The 21,144-nt window shown below is 34.5% G+C and overlaps 1 protein-coding gene and 1 pseudogene across 2 annotated transcripts; both read left to right on the top strand.

The window, feature by feature from the left end:
• Nucleotides 1-455: 455 nt before the first annotated feature.
• LOC149557855 (TMV resistance protein N-like) lies at nt 456-6,801 on the top strand (annotated as a pseudogene). The gene is made up of 6 exons (XR_016364928.1): nt 456-1,240; nt 1,387-2,465; nt 2,783-2,869; nt 3,001-3,333; nt 3,426-4,640; nt 4,726-6,801. The product of XR_016364928.1 is annotated as a TMV resistance protein N-like (transcript).
• On the top strand, nt 5,918-6,801 carry LOC149557856 (4-hydroxyphenylpyruvate dioxygenase-like). The gene is made up of 2 exons (XM_089832323.1): nt 5,918-6,305; nt 6,471-6,801. Exons 1-2 carry the CDS (start codon nt 5,918-5,920, stop codon nt 6,515-6,517), a joined length of 435 nt encoding a protein of 144 aa, XP_089688449.1. The 3' UTR covers nt 6,518-6,801.
• Nucleotides 6,802-21,144: the final 14,343 nt, after the last annotated feature.

Here is a 21,144-nt window from a genome sequence, read left to right as displayed (position 1 = left end):
GCATTGGAAACCCCCATACTTGTGCAATTGATGTGGCATCACACTATTGGTTTTTTTTTTGGGGAAAAGAGACATTTTTCATTTAATTATAGGTAGTCACCATTAGGAATAACAACTATTAGTACAATCTTGTCAAAAATGTTAGATAATAAATCAACAAATATAGTTGTTAAGTTAACAACTCTTATCACAACCATATAAAAGGAGAACTATTTTTTTTTCCAAAACTCTGTAAATCTTAGGTTTTAGTTTTCTATTTAGCCAAGACCATCTACGCGTTGGGAAAGCCTTCAAAAATAAATAAAAACTAAATCCCAAACTCTACTTTTGTTAATCTTAGTTAAGCCAAAGTAAAACTAAATCCCAAACTCTACTTTTGTTAATCTTAGTTAAGCCAAAGTGGGCGATGCTTCCCGAGTGCCCACTTTTCCTCCAGTGGCCGAAAGTCTTCGAAAGAGGGTGAAGCACCCAGAGTAAAAGGGACTTCAGTTTATCAAGAAAGTTGAAAATTATGGTTCTTGTCTTTTAGGTTGCTTTTGGGAACAAATATATCTGGTTAGCTCCTCCGTTGTTTCTCCTGTCCACACGGACACATTTATTTTTGTTAATCAAACACGCAGACACAATTTCACTAGTTTTTGTTACGGCCTCTCTCTGCACTTTACCTCAACAATAAGGCTTCCTTTGCTTGCCTGTCTTTTATTCTTTCTCTCATTCCAATTGAAATGGCATCCACTTCTAACCCATGCAACTCCTCACAGTTTGAAGAATATACACCATCTACATCTGCCTCTGGCAGTTCTTATGATGTATTTATTAATCATCGCGGTTCTGATGTCAAAAAAACCCTAGCCACCACTCTTTACAAAATGCTCACTTACGGCATGGGACTCAGGGTTTTCCTGGATTCTGAAGAGCTTCAACTGGGGGATTCTTTGCCGACAGAACTGAAAGAAGCAATGAAGAGTGTTTCGCTTCATATTGCTATTTTTTCAGAGAAATATGCAGAATCTCGTTGGTGTTTAGATGAGCTGTCATTTATGTTTAGAACGGGCACTAGGATTATTCCCATCTTCTACCATATTGACATCGCAGCTGTGCGGCATGCAAAAGGTGTCTATGCTGAAGCATTTGAGTCGCATAAAAATAAGGGTAGATACAACTCCGAAAAGCTCAAGGAGTGGAAAGATACACTCTTCAATGTTTCACATAACATTGGTTACGTCATTAACAACAAGGAGTAAGTACCAAGATCTCCACCTTATGCACTTACTTCGTGTTTTACTTACTGTTTTTAAAACCCATATACTTGTTTTATCCTAACAATGTCAACTGCTAAATCGTAATGTTGATTCATTTTCCTTTGTTGTCATTGAATGTGTTTAGAGATGAGGACATGCTGCTGAAGAGTCTTACGTATTGTGTTGTGAAGGAAATTAAAAAACTGTCATTTGTGGTGGCAGAGCATCCTGTTGGTTTAGATGAAATTGTAAAAGATTTTGAATTGACTACACTTCAATCTGATACAAGTCACTATCAGAATGTTCAAATTGTTGGAATATGGGGCATGGGTGGTTCTGGAAAAACCACTCTTGCTAAAAAGTTATATAATAATATGTATCCATATATGGACAAAGCCAGCCTTATATTAGATGTCCGAGATGCTGCTAATAAAAACTTGCTGTGTGAGAAGCAGAAAAAACTTTTGGAGGATCTTGGTTTCAAGAGTTTATCAGTTGAAAATGTAGAAGAAGGAAAAGCAATTCTTTCGAGCCACTTGAGATTTATTCGAGCATTAATTGTTTTAGATGATGTCGATCATGTGGATCAACTGAATGCTTTTTTACCTGGTGGAGGATTCCAAAGTTTAATTGGATCAGGTACATTGATTATTGTCACTACAAGAGAATTAGAAGTTCTTAAGCGTTGGAACATTTCCTGCCAGTATAAAATGAAACCACTGAGTGAAGTTTATGCCAAGCAACTATTTTGCTGGCATGCTTTCTTACAGCCATCTCCAACGAATGAATTTCAGGAGCTTGTTGAAAAGGTTTTAAAAACCTGTGGTGGGTTGCCGTTGTCTCTCAAAGTTTTTGGTGCGCAGCTTTATGGAAACTTGAGCAAAGATCTGTCAACTACAAAAGTTCTCTAGGATAGTACCTGAAGATATAAAGAGCAGGCTCAAAATAAGTTATGATGTCTTAGATGATGAAGAGCAACAGATATTTTTAGATATTGCATGTTATTTTATCGAAGAAAGAAATGATTTGGCAATTGAAGTATGGAATGGATCAGGGTGGAGTGGTTTTTACAGTTTGGAGAGACTCAGGAATAAATGTCTTGTTGAAATAGATGAGAGAAATTACATCAGAATGCATGACCATTTAAGAGATTTGGGAAGAGAAATTGCCAATAGACAATCACCCTATCGTCTTTGATCTCCAGAGCAAAATATTAAAGTTCAGGTGAGTTTAACAAATAAAAAGTAATTTTTATGTCACTGAATGGAGAAGAAATCTTCTTATCTGCATGGAAAAGAAATTTAATTTTTTTTATATATCTGATCTTTGTATAGAAACTCTATTATTCGCGTAGTTATTTATAATTTTATGATTTATCTGGATTGAGAATGGAAAAGAAATTGGAGGAACAATGACCACCTCATGTTGAATATTGAAGAAGTGTCTCTGGCTTATGATGAAGAACAATTTTTTCACTTTTACAGTCTCACTCATCAATGGCAAAGGAATCCTTTGTGTCTCTGTTTGTGTGGTTGATTCAGAATGGAATAGGCATTGGAGGCATAATGGCCAGTTTAGCTCGAGTATGCAATAACTGTCTCTGGTTTAAAGTTTATAATGAAGAACGGGTAAGATTTTTGGTTTGTCTCACTCATCAATTGCAATGGAATCATCTTTGTTTCTGTGTGTGGGGTTTCCTCAAAGGAAATTGTACTATTCTCATGGATATTTATAATTTTATTTTTTTCTTGATGATCAGAATGGAATAGGCATTCGAGGAATAATGACCACTTCTGCTGAGGAGTTTGGTGATTGCTCATCACACGGGAAACTCATGGTTAGCACAAACAGAGGAATTTGGGCTCTGGCGCCTTCAACATTTGGACTAAAAATTATTGTGGCTCGGGGTTGTAATTTAAATCGTGTAATTAGCGAAGCATCAGAAGGTTTGGTCTGGCTTCGTTGGTTTGATATGGAGCAGAGAAATCTTCAGTCACTAAGTCCACTAAAAAATTTGAGGGCTTTAGAACTCCATGAAAATTGGAGGTTGCAGAATCATCGATTACTAGAACTTTGGGTGGCTGAGTGTGATGTAAGTATCTACCAACTATTTTAAAATTATATTTCAACATTTTCTCAACCGTCAGTGAATGTTTAGCTCATCTCGTCGAACATATGTTGCAGGCTCCTTTACAGTTAAGAGAGTTGCAAATTTCTTATTGCCTACAATTCCAGGGGTTCCCAAAGTCAATAGGCCGCCTCAGGCAATTGAAGAAAATAGTACTGAATTCGACAGAGTGTTTGGAAAGTCTTCCAGAAGAATTCTGCCTACTCCAATCACTGGAGCACCTGGAATTCAACCAATGTAGTGGGTTGTTATCACTACCTAACAGTATGGGCAATTTGAGAAATCTGCGGCTTCTAAGATTTCTCAGTTGCAGGAAATTGGGGAGATTACCGGATTCTTGTAAAGAGTTAACTCTACTGCAACATCTGAACTTATGCAACTGTCCTGATGTCACCTTTAAATCAGACATTATGGAAAATATGTTAAAGCTAGAGTATTTGAACTTGACATACTGCAACCAATTGGAAGACTTGCCTCGCCACATTATAAACCAGGTGTCCTTGAGAGAGCTCTATTTAGAAGATATGATGAACTTAGGGGTGGTGCCCATGCAGATTGGTCATCTGAGAAAGTTGCAAAAATTGTGTATCGGGGGTCATTTATTGACAAGCTTGCCGGCCTCTCTTGGAGATCTGTCTTCTTTAGCTACACTCGAAATTACTAATAGCAGCAGACTGGAATATTTACCAGACTCTCTTGGGCGTCTTTCTCTCTTAGAGAAATTAGAGATGGTCTATTTAGGAGTGGAATCTTTGCCAGAATCAATCAGTCAATTGATTAATCTTGAAACCCTGTGGATTTATAGTTGTCCAGTCCGCAAACTGGATCTTGGAGCGGCGTCTTTTAGTTCTTCGTTGTGTAAGCTAAAGACGATAGATCTATCAGACAATGATGAATTATTCAAGATCTCCATCTCAAAAGGCTGTTGTGCTGGCCTTGAGACTCTCACACTTGAAAACAATAGCAATCTGACGGAGATAGAAGGCCTACCAAGTTCGCTCAGAAAACTGGTTATAAGCAAATGCCCTGAATTGTCTGCGCTTCCCAATTTTGCACAATTAACTTCTCTCCGAGAATTTGAAATGAGAGGTTGCTTTAAAGTTCAGAAAATTGAAGGCTTACATCATTGCAGAGAATTGGAGAAATTGAAAGCATTTACATGGTGGGACATGCCGGGTATACAAAATCTGGAGTGCATGGAAAGATTGAGAACGGTGCATCATACAGCCATGAGGAGATCAGTTGTTGAAGGTTGCATTCAAAGCGTGCAGGTAATTCAAGTCCCTATAAATATAGTTTTCTTAACTTTTATAATGTTATTGTGCGCATGAATATTGATGAGCAATTTATTTGCAGAAGTGGCCTGGTGAAATAATAGTTTGTACGCGAGCTGTCCTAAATGCAGCCTCACTTGTGAACTCCTCGGCCTTTCCTACTTTGTCTGTCCTTGACTCCTGCTCTAACGTGCAAACTGAAGGGAAACGGGGGCCTATATTGATGGTAAAGCAGCCCACCATTGGCAATGCCTTTATTGTTTGTTTTGTTATAAGGACTCCAGGTATGGCACAACTGGCTACAGCTGGGAAAGGTTTGATTCGTCACACATCGGAGGCGGAGGTGCAGGAAGGGGAATGGGTATGGATAGGTGTCTTTACACAACGATCTGAATGGTACACATCTAAGAGCTACAAGGCTTATTTTTCTATGGGGAATGGCATGGTGGAGAAAGGAATCGTTGCGATTGGAGAAGAAGATAGAGTTATGTTTGCTTTGCGCGGCTTACTGGGGCTGATGGAAATATGAATTTGCTGGTATGATTTTGAAACCAAAGGATTGCTAGTGCCACATATGATATTGTATTGTCGCAAAAGATTTTGTGGGATTTTGAGTGGCTATGTTGCTCTATATTTTTTTGAATAATAGTAATTAGCCGATAAACTTTCAACTGGGCGAAAGCACACCGGCAATTCCTCACGCTGGTGCTTGTGCCGGACGAAAAATCTGGTTTGTGGCCCCGGTTTCCCGCCCCGCCTCCGGCATCTGCATTACACTAACCTGCTTATAGGAGGTGAAATGATAGAGCAAGCAACGCTGGACAGAGAGCTGCTTTTCTGTCAGAGGGAGCGGCCAGGAGTCTTCCGTTCGTGAGTCGGATTTCTCCGCACCGCCTGCGGAATTACCAAGGCCTTTAATGCGGAAGAATCTCGGTGATTCATTGAAAAACACGGCCTGGTCGTTAGGGCTGTGGGAGTTCTCGTGGAAGACGCTGCTTGCCTTCGAGATGAGCGTCGATGGCGATGTTGTTGGAGTGTTGGAGCCTAGGGTTTTGATCAATGAAAGGAGCGGGGGAAAGTTCTGCTTATCGGAGCTTAAGCGTTATGGAGATTTAGTTCTGCGGTATATGAGTAATTTTGGCTAAGAAGGCCCCTTTTTGCCCAGTTATGAGCCAGTTCAGTCCGTGCCCTTGTTGTACGGGATCTTGAGATTGGATAATGTGGTGGGCAATGTGGAAGTGTTGGAAGACGCTATTTTGTATGTTGCAAAATTTATGGGATTTCATAGCTTTGCAGAATTTACAGCCGAGAATGTTGGTACTGCTGAAAGCGGGCTCAATTCCATGGTGTTGGCCAGCAATAATGAGATGGTGTTGCTGCCGATGAAGGAGCCTGTGTGGACTAAGAAGAAGTCTCAGATTCAGACTCACTTGGAGCACAAGGAGGGCCTCGGCCTTCAGCATCTTGCTCTTTTATGCATTGATATATTCTCTACCCTCAAGGAGATGCGCCAGAGGAGTGAGCTTGGAGGGTTTGACTTTATGCCCAAGCCTCCGCCTACTTATTATAAGAACTCGAGGAACAGGGTTGCTGATGTGTTGACAGAGAAACAGACGGAGGACTGCGAGGAATTGGGGATTTTGGTTGATAGGGATGATCAAGGTGCGCTCCTGCAGATTTTTACAAAACAAAATTGCCTTAAAGTTGCTGCAATATCTTTGTTGCTGCCAATTTTCTATTGTTTGTTGCAATCCATGTTGATTTAGATTGTAGATATGGCTGCTAATTCTATATCCATTTCTAATTTAAAAGCCTTGATTTTGAAAGAGATTGTATTGAGCAAAGATGGAGATCGTCAACGTATCCGAGTATGAGGCTGTGGCAAAGGAGAAGTTGCCTAAAATGGTATTTGATTATTATGCCTCTCGTGCTGAAGATCAGTGGACTCTGAAACAGAAGCGCCATGCTTTTGAAAGAGTCACGACTACTTTATAGTTATTATCCCTCGATTCATGTTTTGTTTTGTATTAATCTCTTATCTAGTATATCCACTTTAATCTACTGTTAAAATTCCTATTGATTTCAGGAATTTTTAAATTTCTTTTACAAAAGGTTTGAACATATTGCAATTTATTAGTTTTTTCCTCGAGCTCTTTAACGATCTGTATTCCATTGAGTGTGCTATGTTTCCCTTAATGATCATTTTATATCATACAATATGAATTTGGTCTTTTTGTTTGACTTTTTATATTTGGGTGCGTTCTAAGGTTTGAAAAGTCACAATTATAACCTAGCTTTCATGGAAATATATCAAAAAATGGTTTTCGACTTTTAGAAAAAAGATCACATATATTTGTTTTTAGAAAAATATTGCTATAGTTATTTTGGAAGAACTAGAAGGGTTAGACAACATAATATCTTGTTCCCACAACTATTTCAGTGGAGGAAGTTGAGGCAAAACAATAGTTAATGTAATGAGAATTAACGTTTGGCACGACAATTTTTTATGGTAATGAAGGCACAAAACTTGTTATCTGTATCCCAACTATTTAACCACAAGAAACTTTCTAAGGAAACCATGATGAAAACTCTTAATTTAATGTAATATATTAGGTTTCACCTACGGATATTAATTGATGTAACAAACCATGCAGAGAATGGCTCATTTTGAATGTATGGATTCTGTTGGCTCATTCTGAAGGTATCGATTCTGATATCTCTAAGTTAAAGATAATCTTAACATGAATATTAAGCATTTTTTCAAAGTCTATTTTAAGTTTCTCAGCACATGTTATAAAATTTTAAGGCTTTCTTAGAATCTTACCCATATCTCTTTGTATTTTGATGCTCTTTATAAGCACCCCTTATTTGCTTTTCTTATGCTCTCAATTTATGCTCTTAGTTTGCCAGATGAATTTCTTTATGTAACATAAGAAGACAACTACCAACTAAGTGGTGTAATTCAGGTTTGGTTTATCCTCGCAAGAATTGGTTCAAATCAACTTCACAATTACCCAAATAAATAACCCGAACAGACAATGCCCTCAAATCTATTGGCTATACACTTGCACCGTACCGTGGTGCAAGCACTAGTTTATGATATGGTAGATGTTAAAACAAGTGTTAAGACGTGGGTTTAGTGTATTTTTGACAATATCTTGAGTTATTTCTTTAGAAAATACATAGTTTTTGAATTATGAAAACAAAAGAAATGAATGAAAGAATGATTTTTTTCACTATGTATAGCAATCTTTGCAATTTGAAATCTTACATATTTTTGGTAACAATTGACATTCTGTACTAAGCCTAAACTAGCCTTGATTACTCAACTAAAGATAATTGTTCCTCTAATTATGAATTTGAAATCTCTCTCTCTCTCTCTCTCTCTCTCTCTCTCTCTCTCTCTCTCTCTCTCTCTCTACACACACACACACACACACACAGAGAATGAAATATGATGCCAAAATAAATATCAATAGTTTGTGCAAAAATCTATTTATTCAAATAAGTATCTATTTCAAACAAAGTGATTAATATCATCTACTTATTCAAAATGCTAAACTAATAAATTTATTCAACCCTAAAAACAATAAAATAAAAACCATATTATCAGAAATAAAATACACAAATGAATACATGCAAATTGACAAATACTCCAAGTTTATGTTGCTTCTCTTTGATCATATGAAGTGTGCACTCAGCTGTGATTTTGACAGACTTAGATTCCAAACTCTAAGAAATATGATAATAATATAAGATTTCAAATGATAACAAGATGGTAGAAAACTGATAGAGGTTCGATGTGAAAGTTGGTGATGAAATTGTGACATAGGAGGGTTGTTTATATAGATTTTCTAGAAACCCATTAACGGTTGAGATCAATTTGAGAAAATCATGATCAATAGACAAGGATGAAGGAGACTAGAAGAATAATTGGAAAGTTTCCAATTTTAAACCAAAAAAGGTAGAGGATAAATTTGAGATATTTTCAATTTTTGGAGAGAGAGTTTCCAAAAATTGAAAATGGAAACATTAAAATGTATACTAATTTTGGGTTTTCAGAAAAAAGTTTTTTTCAATTTATGAAGAATTTCTAATTTCCAGAAATCATTATTCCTCATAAAATTTGATTTTTTTTAGACTTTATAAGATTCAATTAAATTAGAAAGATGAAATTAATTGAATTAAATGGAAAATAATCAGAAATTGATCGAAATTGAAAGTGAGATGATATTAAATTTAGAATATAATTTAATGAAGATAAATACATGAGCTAACTTAAATAATTATTTATATTACGGAAAGTTAGAAATTGAGTTTAATTAACTGATAATAATCAATTAATTAAAGGTTTATCAATTAAATAATTTTAATTATTTAACTAATATTAGGGAAGATTAAATGATGCAAAGATTTGATTATAGAGGAATACAAATTATTAATTAATGATTTAAGAACCCTTAATTAGTAGAAGAATAATTAGTGCATTAAATGTAAACTCGCAAGTCTGTCCATTTTTGGGTGTCTACATTTGCCCCTCTTTGATATAATGTGATTATGAGCATTGTATCAAAGAATTTCATATTAGGTTTTGCCTTAGCTTACCCCAGTAATAACAAGTGGACTGTATACCCCATCGAGAGATTATTTGTGTCAAAAAGGGATGAATGATCTCCTGATAGAATATGAGAAATGTTAGATGAAATGATGAAAGAGAAGAATACTTAGTAAAAAGTGAAGACTTTGTTAGACAATGATGATTGTTTGATTGATAGGGATTGCTCAATAAGAATCATGTCTAGTTTTAGGAAGGACTCATGCCTTGTATAAGACTAACAAGTGTTTGGTTTCAGGGAAGATACACGTTGTATAAGACAAGCAACAACATTTGGTTTTAGGAAAGATATATTATGTAAAGATATATGATCATTTATTGATTGATTGACTAGTAGAAAGAATTGAATTTTATTGACAAATGATGGATTGAAGGATTTGATTGATAGAAGAAATGTTCATAAGAAGCATGGATGAGCTAGAAGAATGATTTAGGAGATATAACTTAGAAGAATTGATGTTTTGCTATCAAGTTGGATGATGTATTGAGTCGTTGCTAGATATTTTTCACAGGTTTTCATCATTGTGCTTTATTGAAAAGAAAGAGATATAAGGGCACCCATATATTGACCATCTAGATATCACTACTATCTCTCATTAACAAGAAGAAAACAAACAAGGATTATTTCAATATCATTCTAGGTTGTGTCAAATCATGGGTGTGTGCGGTTGCTAGATGCATGACAATTCTTATCACATTCACCCTACATCATCCTTGGCCTAGAATATTTTTGAAACACTCCACAAACAACAAATAAAGAAAAACAATATTATGAACCATCATAACCTCTCTCCCCACTAGTGGTATCCTTGAGGAGCATAGGAACATAATCATGATAGATAAATCAATAATGGACTGACATAAAGGACTTTGTCAACAACTTTACTGATCATTGATTGGATTGATTTGATGTTGATTTTATTGAGTGATGTGTCTCATAAGTCCAACGTTGATTTTTAAAGCCCATTGTTTGATTTGGTTTGTTGTTTAATCATCACACTTTTTTCTTGTTGTGATGGAGATATTTTATTACAAAAAAATGATGTATTTTGATTTTTTTTGGAATTTTTTTGAGGATTGTATATGATTTTTGTTTGAAGAACTTTTTCAACTCATTTTTAAAATGTTTTTAAAAAAAAAATCATAATATTTTACAAGTGTTTTTGAAGATTTTTTCAGGACATATTTTGAGTATTTTTTTAATCGATAAACGACCGAGGCCTTTTTATTAAAAAATTAAATAAAATAGCATTACAATGGTTCTTTGTTCAAATGGACACTAGTAGGAAAGAACATAGAAGAAAACCTCTAATCTTGCCTGAGATTTTCATCCTATACAAATTACACTTTAAAAGGGCATACCCCAGTTCATTTACAAAATGATTGATACATTACAATTTAGTAATTACAAATTTTCAAGATTTTTAAGAGAATTCCTTAGTTCCTTAGGAGAAAAGCCGAGATGATCAATTTTGCCTTCCTTTACTTGCTAATTTGTTTCTAAAACTTAAATGACATATTAGTAATATCAGACAAAAAAACAAAATGTAATTGCTTAGTTCCATTGATTTCTAGATTTCTAATCCTGATTTAATGACTATTGTCTTATTTTATTTTAAGTTTCCATGTTTGATTTGAATATTGTTCATATTACCTATTTAAGATTAAGATCTAAAAGAAAAGGTTAGAGATCAAAATCTTTCAAAAAAAAAAAATTGGGGTTATATGTTTTAAACAACTTATAACACTATTAACACAAAAAAGAGAAAAGTATCCAATACGAGATACATGGGTCCACTAAGATAATCCAACCTTTAATTCAAAGAAATGAGAGATCAATCTACTTTTAACAGATAATACCAAAACTAAACCACATTAGTGTTTTGTGTAATGATCATTCAAAAGGCATCTATCTGTGTTTGAATAGGGGAAAGGGAGAAATCCTCAAAAATATATCAAATGGAAATGTCGAAACAACTCTATTTACAATTAACAGATTGTTCCAAACATGACAAAGTGGAAACAAAGATACACATCAACAAAGATTTCCACATTTCATTGTCACCCCATGACAAACTGTTAAAGATTATAAACAAGGTTGTATTATATATAGACGAATATTTACAATTTGAGCAAACTAGTGCAAGATGAAAACAAGCATCTATAAACCAGTACCAAACACTAATAGAACTAAGGATACTATCAACTATAAGTAGAAACCATATAGCCCCCGAGTATTAAGGGGCCTTCAATGTAAAGATACAAAATATGATATCTAATATAAATAATACCAGGATCTAGCTAAATATAACCTAAAAAAGCCCTAGGATCCAAAGACCTAAATCCAAAAAAAGGCACTGAAACATTTGACTAAAACTCCATGGATCAAAGGTCTAAACCTCACCCTTCTTCACATTGACCATTATAATTTCTAGTGCTTCCTTAATATCTGACACTAGACACCCTAGAGGAAACATATAAGATGTCTTCTCTTTGCTAGACTTGAATAAGTTGGGGAGAATAAATTCCACATTTTCTAGATTGTCTATTCCACTTCTAGCTCAATGTATGTGGAGTATAGATTCAGGTAATTCTGAAGCCATTCTATGTTATGCTCCTCCACAATCCCTCTCCAACACAAAAGAAAGTTAATATTGGCTTCCATCTTTGGCCATGCTTGATAAAACATGACATTATCCCTAATTGTTAGAATAGGATGCCTCCAGACATGTGGCTCATATAAAGCTCAGGAAGAGGAATCCTCTATTGATGGTTGATACTAAAAAAACATGCTCTAAGCCCTCTAGTGAAGTAGGATAAAAAAATATTATGACATATGCTTATAATCTCAGTATGACCTATGTTTTCCCTAGCCAAGCAAGCTATAAAAGACCCAATTACCGAGCTATTGGTGTGCCAAGCAAAATCATAATTGGAAAATTACTTGCCTAAGACCCTGCTAACTACTACCTTGGATAAATCATCCATTGGGTTCAATATTCTATTCCACTTTTCAGGCTTGACATTGTCCTAAATGCCATAGTTTTGGTTTTTAAGGCATGGAAAACAACTACAACAGTCTCCATACTAACTGTAAGACATATACCCAAAAAACTATGAAAAAAGCAATAGATAATGAACTAAAGGCAGTGACACTAAATTTATAAAGGCAGTTAGGATCGAAAGATCTAGAAGAGCTTGAAATAACAATGATTAAAATGTATTTATGATTGCGACCTTTCCCCACCAAGATTACCAATAACCTATTATGATATCAACAATGATTATTAATTAAGCTCCTAAGGTTAGTTGATTCAAATGATCATAATTGATTAATAGACAAATATACTAATGATAATGAATAATATTAAGTCATGAGTTTATAGGTTGACATTTTTTGAGTGTTTTGAAGATTTCTTTTAAGACAATTTTTGAATGTTTTTGAATTTTTCAAGACTTTAAGACTGCCCCCAATGTCTAACAAGGCAATGGATTGATAGATGGATTGGTATATGGATGAAGGCCAAAGGTTCCATAGTATTCCTTGGAGTGTACATGCCAAGAGGACATTGAAATAATTTTTGCATTTTTTATGTCCTTTTTTCTATCAAGATCAAAAGAGTGATTTGGATAGGATAATGATAGGTGAAACAATATTAAGAATGGACAAGAAAAGGGATATGGACTAATGGTTGTGATAAGATAAGCAATATGGACCAATGGGATATCGATGGGATAATGGATATGGACCAAAGGGATGTGGATAGGATAATGGATATGGACCAAAAGGATGTGGATAACATGAAGCAAGTGGGACATGTGATGTTTCTATGGATAGTCTAAGCCTTTTCAAGATCAAAGTTGGGAAACAAATGGGATATGCATGCAGATAGGATAAGGGATATGAGGTACATAGGATAATGGAGGAAATGAAAGGGATGTGATATGATAGGAAAGCATGAATGAAATTTTTCCCCAAGTATGGCATGCAAGAAGTTCATAACTTATGCATGATGCCTATTTGTCAGGTTTTCATCATGATGCTTATTGAAAGTGCCTATTTGCTAGGCTTTCACTATTGGACAAATTTTTTTCTCTTGATTTTTTTCTTTGAATATTTTTTTATTTTTTATTTTTGACTTTTATAGGAAGATAATGGACCTATGATAGGTCATAGAGAAAGGAATCAAGAATAATTTACTTGGATAGTGCTCTTGAAAGATATGTAATAATATACTATAGCTTTTGATTGTATGCTCAATGATGTTGGTAGGGTAGTGACAAATGGAAATGAAATGGATGGTTGGATGAAATTGGATAAAGGTTTATATAGAGAATTAGATATGATAGATTGAAGGTTCGAGCATAGGAGTTGGATAAAAGATGGGGTATTGGTAGACTTGTATAGGATTAGATGGAAAGGTTGACAAGGTCAACATTGACACACACCTTGAAGGGTGATGGAGTGATGAAGGAAAAAGATATTTTTTATTTGATGGAGGAATGGACATGCATATTGGATTTGATGAGGAAGTGAATATGAATTTTGATTTTGGGAGATAAGGACCCAAAATGGAGTTGGAAGTGGATGAAAGTTGTTTGGATGTTAAATTGGATGGAGCACTAGGAATCTTGAATGTCAACTTTGATTTTTCTTTAGTATGCAAGTCTTTTACAAGATACTTTGGAATCCACATAGTTCTTGAATTTTATTTTCTTTCAACATATTGCTTCAACAAGGGATTTAGGAACCCAAATTATCTTTGATATTTATTTTTGTTCAATGGGCCCTTTTGATCTTTTGGATTCTTTCTTCTTTGGATAAACATGTCAATTAGATTGGACATGTAGATTCTTTGATGGATGTGGATGTTTGGACTTCTTATTTTTATGCTTTGCATCCAAGTTTCTTCCCAAGGTTTTTGGACTAATGGATTGATAGGAATGACATGGAGGTTTTTGGATGGCTAGAAGATTCTCCAAGATGTATGTCTTTTTTTACTTTAATTTAAAAAAGCATAAGTGGATTGTGAACTAGGGGATGGAGGAATATATGGACCAAAGATGGATCGAAAGAATGAAGGGGGAGGTATATATTTGAATTTGCATTCGGAAGGGAAGCCAACACCTTTAGAATGAAATTCGTAGCTAGGGCCATGATCATTTGAATTTTCTTTGATATGGAAGGGTCTTGATAGACTTTTTACATGAAAGTTTAACCCTTTGTCTTGATAATGCTATTGACTAGTAGGATACTTTCTAGAAGATTAGGGTGGATATAATATGGAAGAAACAATAGGATTTTGAAGTAGACTAGATTGGATGGAAGTAGATAAACCTATTTGACATGTGTGGACTTCATGAACAACTTGCACAAATCTTCTTGGATCATGAAGGGGGTCAAGATGAATAATGGGATTTGGAAATGCAATAAGAGGAGTGATAGGATCATTTGGTTGGATAGGCTATTGTGGAAGGTATGCAAGATTAGGACATGGAGATAACGGAATGGTAGGATCCTACGGAGGATACAGAGGGAATTTGAGATCTTGTGGTGGACAAGAAGGTAAAGGGATACTTTGATCTTGACTTGGAAAGTGATTATTGGACTCCATTTTAAGGGTGATTTTCTCTTGACTATGAATGAAATCATTTGGCATAATGGATAGGATTTCATAATATTGCTTAGGAATAGGAATTGGAATATCCATAAGAATGGGAATGAAACTTTTATCTTTGGATAGATAGGGATCATCATTGATAGGATGGACATGGATGGTAGAATCTTTATGAGAATCCAAAGAAATGGGTTCTTGGTAAAAAATTGGATAGTTGTGGTGATTATTGGGATCTTGATTTCAAGACTTGTACCTTTATTCTTTACAACATCCTCTTGACATGGGGTATGAATTGGAACACATGAGGTGGACTCTTGAAAGGGTTCAATGCTTTAACATGAGGGAGGACTTTGTATGTGATTATTTGAGATGGGTTTGTTTGGAAATGGAGCATATGGTGGCATTGGATCTAGGAAAGTTGAGTTGTAGAAGGGAATTGCATCATGAAAGGGATTAACTTGGAGATCCACTATAAATAGCCCTTGGGAAGTCTCATTATTGGATATATCATTTGCTGGAAATGGAATAGATTGCTCTTGTGACATTTTTGGAGATGGAGGAATGGTGGGAATTATGGAGGCTTCTTGATGTAAAACTTCATTATGACAAGTATATGTGTCATTGTTAGAGATGGGTAGATGGTTTTCATCTTGTTGAACAAGAAGATGATGATTATCAACTAGGTTTTGATGCAAATGATTGAAAGGACTAGATTGGAATTTTTATTGGTTGTTGTTGGTGATACCACATTGATATTTGCATTTTGTAAAGAATTTGATGATTCAACATGTGGTGCAACAAGTTTCTTCTTGGTCATTGTGTATTGATGTCCAAAGGTTGACATATTTTCAATTTTGTTTGTTTTAGAAATCCTTGAGAGTGGATTTAATGAAGGACATAGATGTGTATTAAAACATGTGGTTTGATCAAAGGCATGTTGATTGATTGATTATCAACATAGAGATATATATCCTTCATGGTGTAAGACTTTGGTTGCCTTTGACTTTAAAATGATCTAACTCATTTCATAAGTGTTGCATTTGCTGTATGAGAATGTTAGTTTTCCATTGTTGTTGTGTCATCTCAAGGGAACTTTCTAAATAGACAAAAGGGTCTATGTCATCATAATAGTTAAGATCTTGTTCCTCACTATAGGTGAAAAATGGATTGAAGTAAATGTTATTTAGGTCGTTCCTTGTTTGAGATTACATGAGTGATCTCTGACCAAAAGGGTACATAAGAGACATCTTATATTGATTTGAAGTGTTTGGAGTGTGATTCAAATTTTTGTTATAGTGATTCAATGTTAAAGTGTCTTTTGAACTGAAGTCTGATAAAGAAAGATTTATCTCCATGGTTTAGACTTGTTGATGTTTTGACTTTGATCTCTTGGTGCTAAGGACTTGGGATCCATAATAGTGAACCTTGATATATGATTTGAAGGTTGTTTTATGACACTTACACCATGAAAATTTGAATTTAACAACAAAATATACAAGCACAACACTCACTCCAATCAATAGTTATGAGAGATAAACATTGAATGTATATGTTATAGATTTTTTTGACAAGTCTTGTGCAAGAATAGATAACAAGCAATCCACCTAAGGACAACTTGGTTTGGACATGCCCAAAAAGTTGGTTTCTGTTCAACAAGGATCTAGTTAGGATTTTCATTCAAAGAGCTTGATTTTAACTCTCTTTTGAGAGCTTCTACTAGTAAATTTACACCTTTTTTTTTATGATAGTTGGTCAAGTTTTCGATTGCCAATGGTCGAAACATTTTGTCACTATAATTTTGTCAAATTTTTAATGAAATCAAAGGTTGTCTATTTATTGACAAACAACCCTGTCAAAAATGAGCCCAATCTCTGTCAGGAGGCAACATCATTCCATAACTAGAAAATGTCAAGAATTTGACAATTAGGAGTAGTTATCAATGAGATTTCCATGCCATCAACAACAGGCTTCACTGAAACATTGACAAAATTTTGTCAAAATCCTATGATATTCTGATGATGTTTCCATGAAATTGATGACAACTACCATCAATAGTTCAACTAATGATCATCGAAACTTTGACTAGAGCCTTGGTTTGTTAAAAAAATAAAAATCATAAGAATCCTAGTTTTTTGGTGAATTAGGTTTTATATCCTCCTCCTTGAGATAAATGAACCAAATGTCATGGAAAATCTCCAAGATGCACTAGATCCAATAACCATCATATCTTTGCAAGAGATCGAGATAGAGTTGCAAAAACATGAGAGTCATTAGATTTGGCAGTCTCAGCAAAGAAGGAAGCAGATAGAGTGAAAGGTGGGGACCCCTACTATGTGGCGCAATTCCAGGTATTAGAGCCTTGTAGAAGCATTGTGGAGTGAGGAAATGCTAGAATGGTGACATGTGGTACCATCTTGCATTTTTTGTTGTTTGATAGAATGGACAATGATCTTTTAATCTTTCATTAAATCTTTGTCATTGATCTATGCATGTGCATATTGGGTTAACCTAAGCGCCACAAATGGGACCCTTCACCATGTGGCAGAATTTTGGGTTTTAGAATCTTGAAGAAACACTGGCATATGAGGAAACATTGGAATGGAAATGCATATCACCATCTCTAAATGGTCATATTTGCCAATATGTGGTATAAATTAAATTTTAGTTATAAGCTAAGTACATATATTTGAAAGGTGTCTCTATTCCAGAAAGTTTCTATGAAACCTTTTATCATTTCTCAATTTGGCTTGAAATGGATTTTATTATGGACATGTCTTTATCTTAAGAACATTCTCTAAGACTTGGTGTCCTTCAACATTTCTTCCCAAAATAGGATTTGGGTCATTAATTAAGAACTATCTAATGATTATAAAAATACGGTTTTTATATGTTATATGATGTAATATTAAATTAGGACACGCTAATAAAATATTAAATGTTATTTGAGCTTTTAGGGGTGTTACCCCTATAAACCCCCATGAGGGAGATGCCCCTCAACTTTTCCCTATACTATGATAGGGAGTGCACTAGATTCACCAACATTTTATAGAATTTCAATATGATTGAAAAAAAAATGCCAATAGAATTAAATCTTTCTACTTTGAGAAAAATAAATTGCCAATAAAAATTAAAATTCCCCCCCTTAAATAATGTTAGATTTGCAAAGTTTTGTACTTTTTCACAAAGGGGGATTTCTTAAAGTTATCCCTGTTGATCAACGTGTATATTTGATATGCTAATATAGTGGATACAAATGACATATAGACTAACTTCAAGATTCTGTGTTTATCTTCTTAGCAACAATGGGTGATATTCTTGGGAGGCTTGAATAAAGACAAATATATAGAAAATAAATAAGATTATATGGAAAAAAATGTCAACCAAGAAGGTCTTTGAATAAGTTATAGAATTATTAAAGAACAAATTAGAATCCTTTTATTAGATCAAGCTTTAATGATGATATTAGGAATAATATTGGTAGGAAATTAACCTTATGTCTCTTAATTCTAGTGGGGGCATTACATTGAAGAACAAAACAAGTGCAATTAGTTTGAAGTGAAAAGATTCCACAAACCAAATGGATCCTAGAGGAATGACCAATGAAAAATGTTCCTTTTAATTCGGAAAATAACTCTCCCTAAGATATGCAACCTATTAAAAAAAAAATTTCTAGGTTCTAAATGCAAGATACCAATCACCTCTATATGCTAACCACTAGAGAGGTATATGTTCTAAAAAGAGAGTGGTTGGGGTATGGTTTAGAAATACTATAAATATTTATAGAAATAGAAATTCATGAGCAAGAGGTATAGGTATATAATGTCTCTCATTCAGATCCAAACATGTAAAAAAATAACATTATGTAGGAACCTTAAAAAAACATTGTCATCGATACTTTCCATTTAGATTCAATACAAAAATAGATTCAATCCTTACCTGGAATTACCCTCAAATGATGGAGAGATGCTTTCTTTACCCTACAACCTTAATTTCTCATCTAGTTATGTTGCTTAGTACCCTACAACCAAATATAACAAAATCATGATCAATTAGCATTACAAAAGATGTTGAAAAGTTTCAAGATATGTTCCAGTTTTATTGCATTGGTGAGTATGCTATATGCATATTAGGATCTATAATGTTATAACAATAATTTTAAAAAGACTAAGACAAACATGTTACCAATATGGTTGTGTTAGCCCTAGTTATTGAATCCCCATGATTAATAATTCATCTTTCTCTTCACTTGCCAAAATTTTTCCTTTTGAATTACGCATGGGTCGCCCCCCCTCTCCCAATATATTGCTTTAACTTAGGCATAAAAGTCAAACCTCACTATGAAATCCTTCTGAAAAAGTCTTTTGAAAACCTTTGAAGTTAAAAGTGATTCAACCAAAGGTTTTTTGGACTAACTTTTGTCTTGCAGGTGGGACCTACCAAGTATGTTGTTTTCTTTGTTCTAAACCACATCGAACTTCTTTGAACCTTGGTTCAAACTAGTTTGAAGCAATTTTGACACTCAAGGATGTTATTGGTGTCTGAAAAGATAATTGTCTTGAAGATGTGGGAGATGATGTCCTGATGATGATGTAAGAATCCCCTCTAAATCATTATCACTTGCTACCAGTGACAAGTTGGAAGCATAAGTGGATAGGGCCAAATCTTTTACTTGAAGGCTAAATCATGTTTTCAAGAGAATAATAATGATTGTAAGGACATGATTTCCTCAAGAAAGAATTTAATGAGGAAGAATCATGACTCCTTGAAGCATGTGTACTAGCCTACAATAATATCACCATAAAAACCTCACCATTCAATGGTACTTCCCCTGGTATGCTAGATTCTCTTTAAAACCAAGTCTAAAACTCTCTTTTTTTTATCCTACTATGTGGTAAATCAAGATTTGAGTAACGAGAAAAGAAAAGAAGTATTATGGTTACTTAGTGGCTCATAGGTGAGAGTTGAGAAATATTTCCTTTCTACTTTTGTAATGTCATTTTTCTTTCAAGGAAAAGGCTTGGAAAGTTTTCTTTTTAGTTAAAAATGAAGTCCATCATGTAGTATTTTCAAAAATACCTCTAGTCTTGAATGCCAAAAACCTAGAATTTCTGATACTAATTCGATGGGAGTCAAAGTTGAGATATCACAAGAAAGACTCTTAGAACAAGATGAGGCTAAAGAATGTCTAGATGTCCTAACAAGTGGTTTCCTTGAAACATCTACCTTCTGTCTTGCATTGGTAAGCCCAAGATTACTCCAATTTTATATAGACCATTATGACACAAAAGCTAAGAGCATACTAAATAAAAATGGGGAACCCTTGTTGTTTATTACCAGAAAAACCATCTCGTCTTTCCTCAAATTTCTAGAATGTGCCTTTGCTAGTTTTAGCCCTACCTAGTCCCCAGTTCAATACCATAAAAAAAAACTTCAAAATACTGTAACAAAATGACAAAGAAGTGGATAGAAACATTCTATAGGGGAGGTTCAAGACTGCCTAACGTGCTTACTAAGGATCATATGAAACCCCATATACATGACTTGATGGTTTTGTTCACATAATTAAGGGGTTGACTAATGTTTCGATGTTTCAAGAATGGATGTTTCATTATATAGATATTGTTTTAACTAATAAATAATTTCTAGATTGGGAAGAGTTGATAACTAGTTCATTAAGGAATCAACTTAAGCACTCAAAAGCCTCTAAAAAACTATTTTATATGTCTTCCTATCTAGCCTACTATCTTGCATGTGTAGGTGATCTCACCTCTATCCCCCATGAACCTTGGAGTGAAGACATAACAATATACCAGTATTGTCCCTTACTAAGGAAAGCCAAAGTATTAGAGGATTTTAGGAGAGTACATGATGTTTTTCTAGAAAATGCACACCTTAGTTTTTTTAAAGCCCCCATGTAGAGGATGTCTCTAGAGGCCTAAAGGATAATTAAAACATATGGAAGTTTCTACATTTAGTTACATAGGTTCACCTATTTGAGTTTAGGAGGTTTTAACGAAGAATCAATCAAGTTACAAAGGTATGCTTTGGATTGCTTTGTCCTGGATGAAATATGCTGACAAATGTTCTCTAAAGTTAGAGACAATCTTCTAGAAGAGGGACGAAAGACCATTTTCCCCATTAAATTTGGGTCCCTAGCTTGCAAAACAATGATTAATGCCTCAACAATTAGGAGCAACCTACTAAATGTAAATTTAGGGTTCTACCAAGGAAGGAGGCATTTTGATAACAAAGGGTTTGCAAGACAAGT

Source organism: Cupressus sempervirens, chromosome 5 (genome assembly GCF_028749045.1).
Source record: "Cupressus sempervirens isolate cs-2001-9-10 chromosome 5, ASM2874904v1, whole genome shotgun sequence".
Classification (NCBI taxonomy): domain Eukaryota; kingdom Viridiplantae; phylum Streptophyta; class Pinopsida; order Cupressales; family Cupressaceae; genus Cupressus; species Cupressus sempervirens.
Note: the sequence above shows the minus strand (reverse complement) of the source record. Positions and strands in the feature narration are given on the sequence as shown.

Excerpts from the sequence above, each read along its gene's own strand:
- LOC149557856 (XM_089832323.1), top strand. The coding sequence starts at position 5,918 with ATGGGATTTCATAGCTTTGCAGAATTTACAGCCGAGAATGTTGGTACT. Across the intron at positions 6,306-6,470 it reads GGTTGATAGGGATGATCAAG|AGATTGTATTGAGCAAAGAT; the intron begins GTGCGCTCCTGC and ends TGATTTTGAAAG.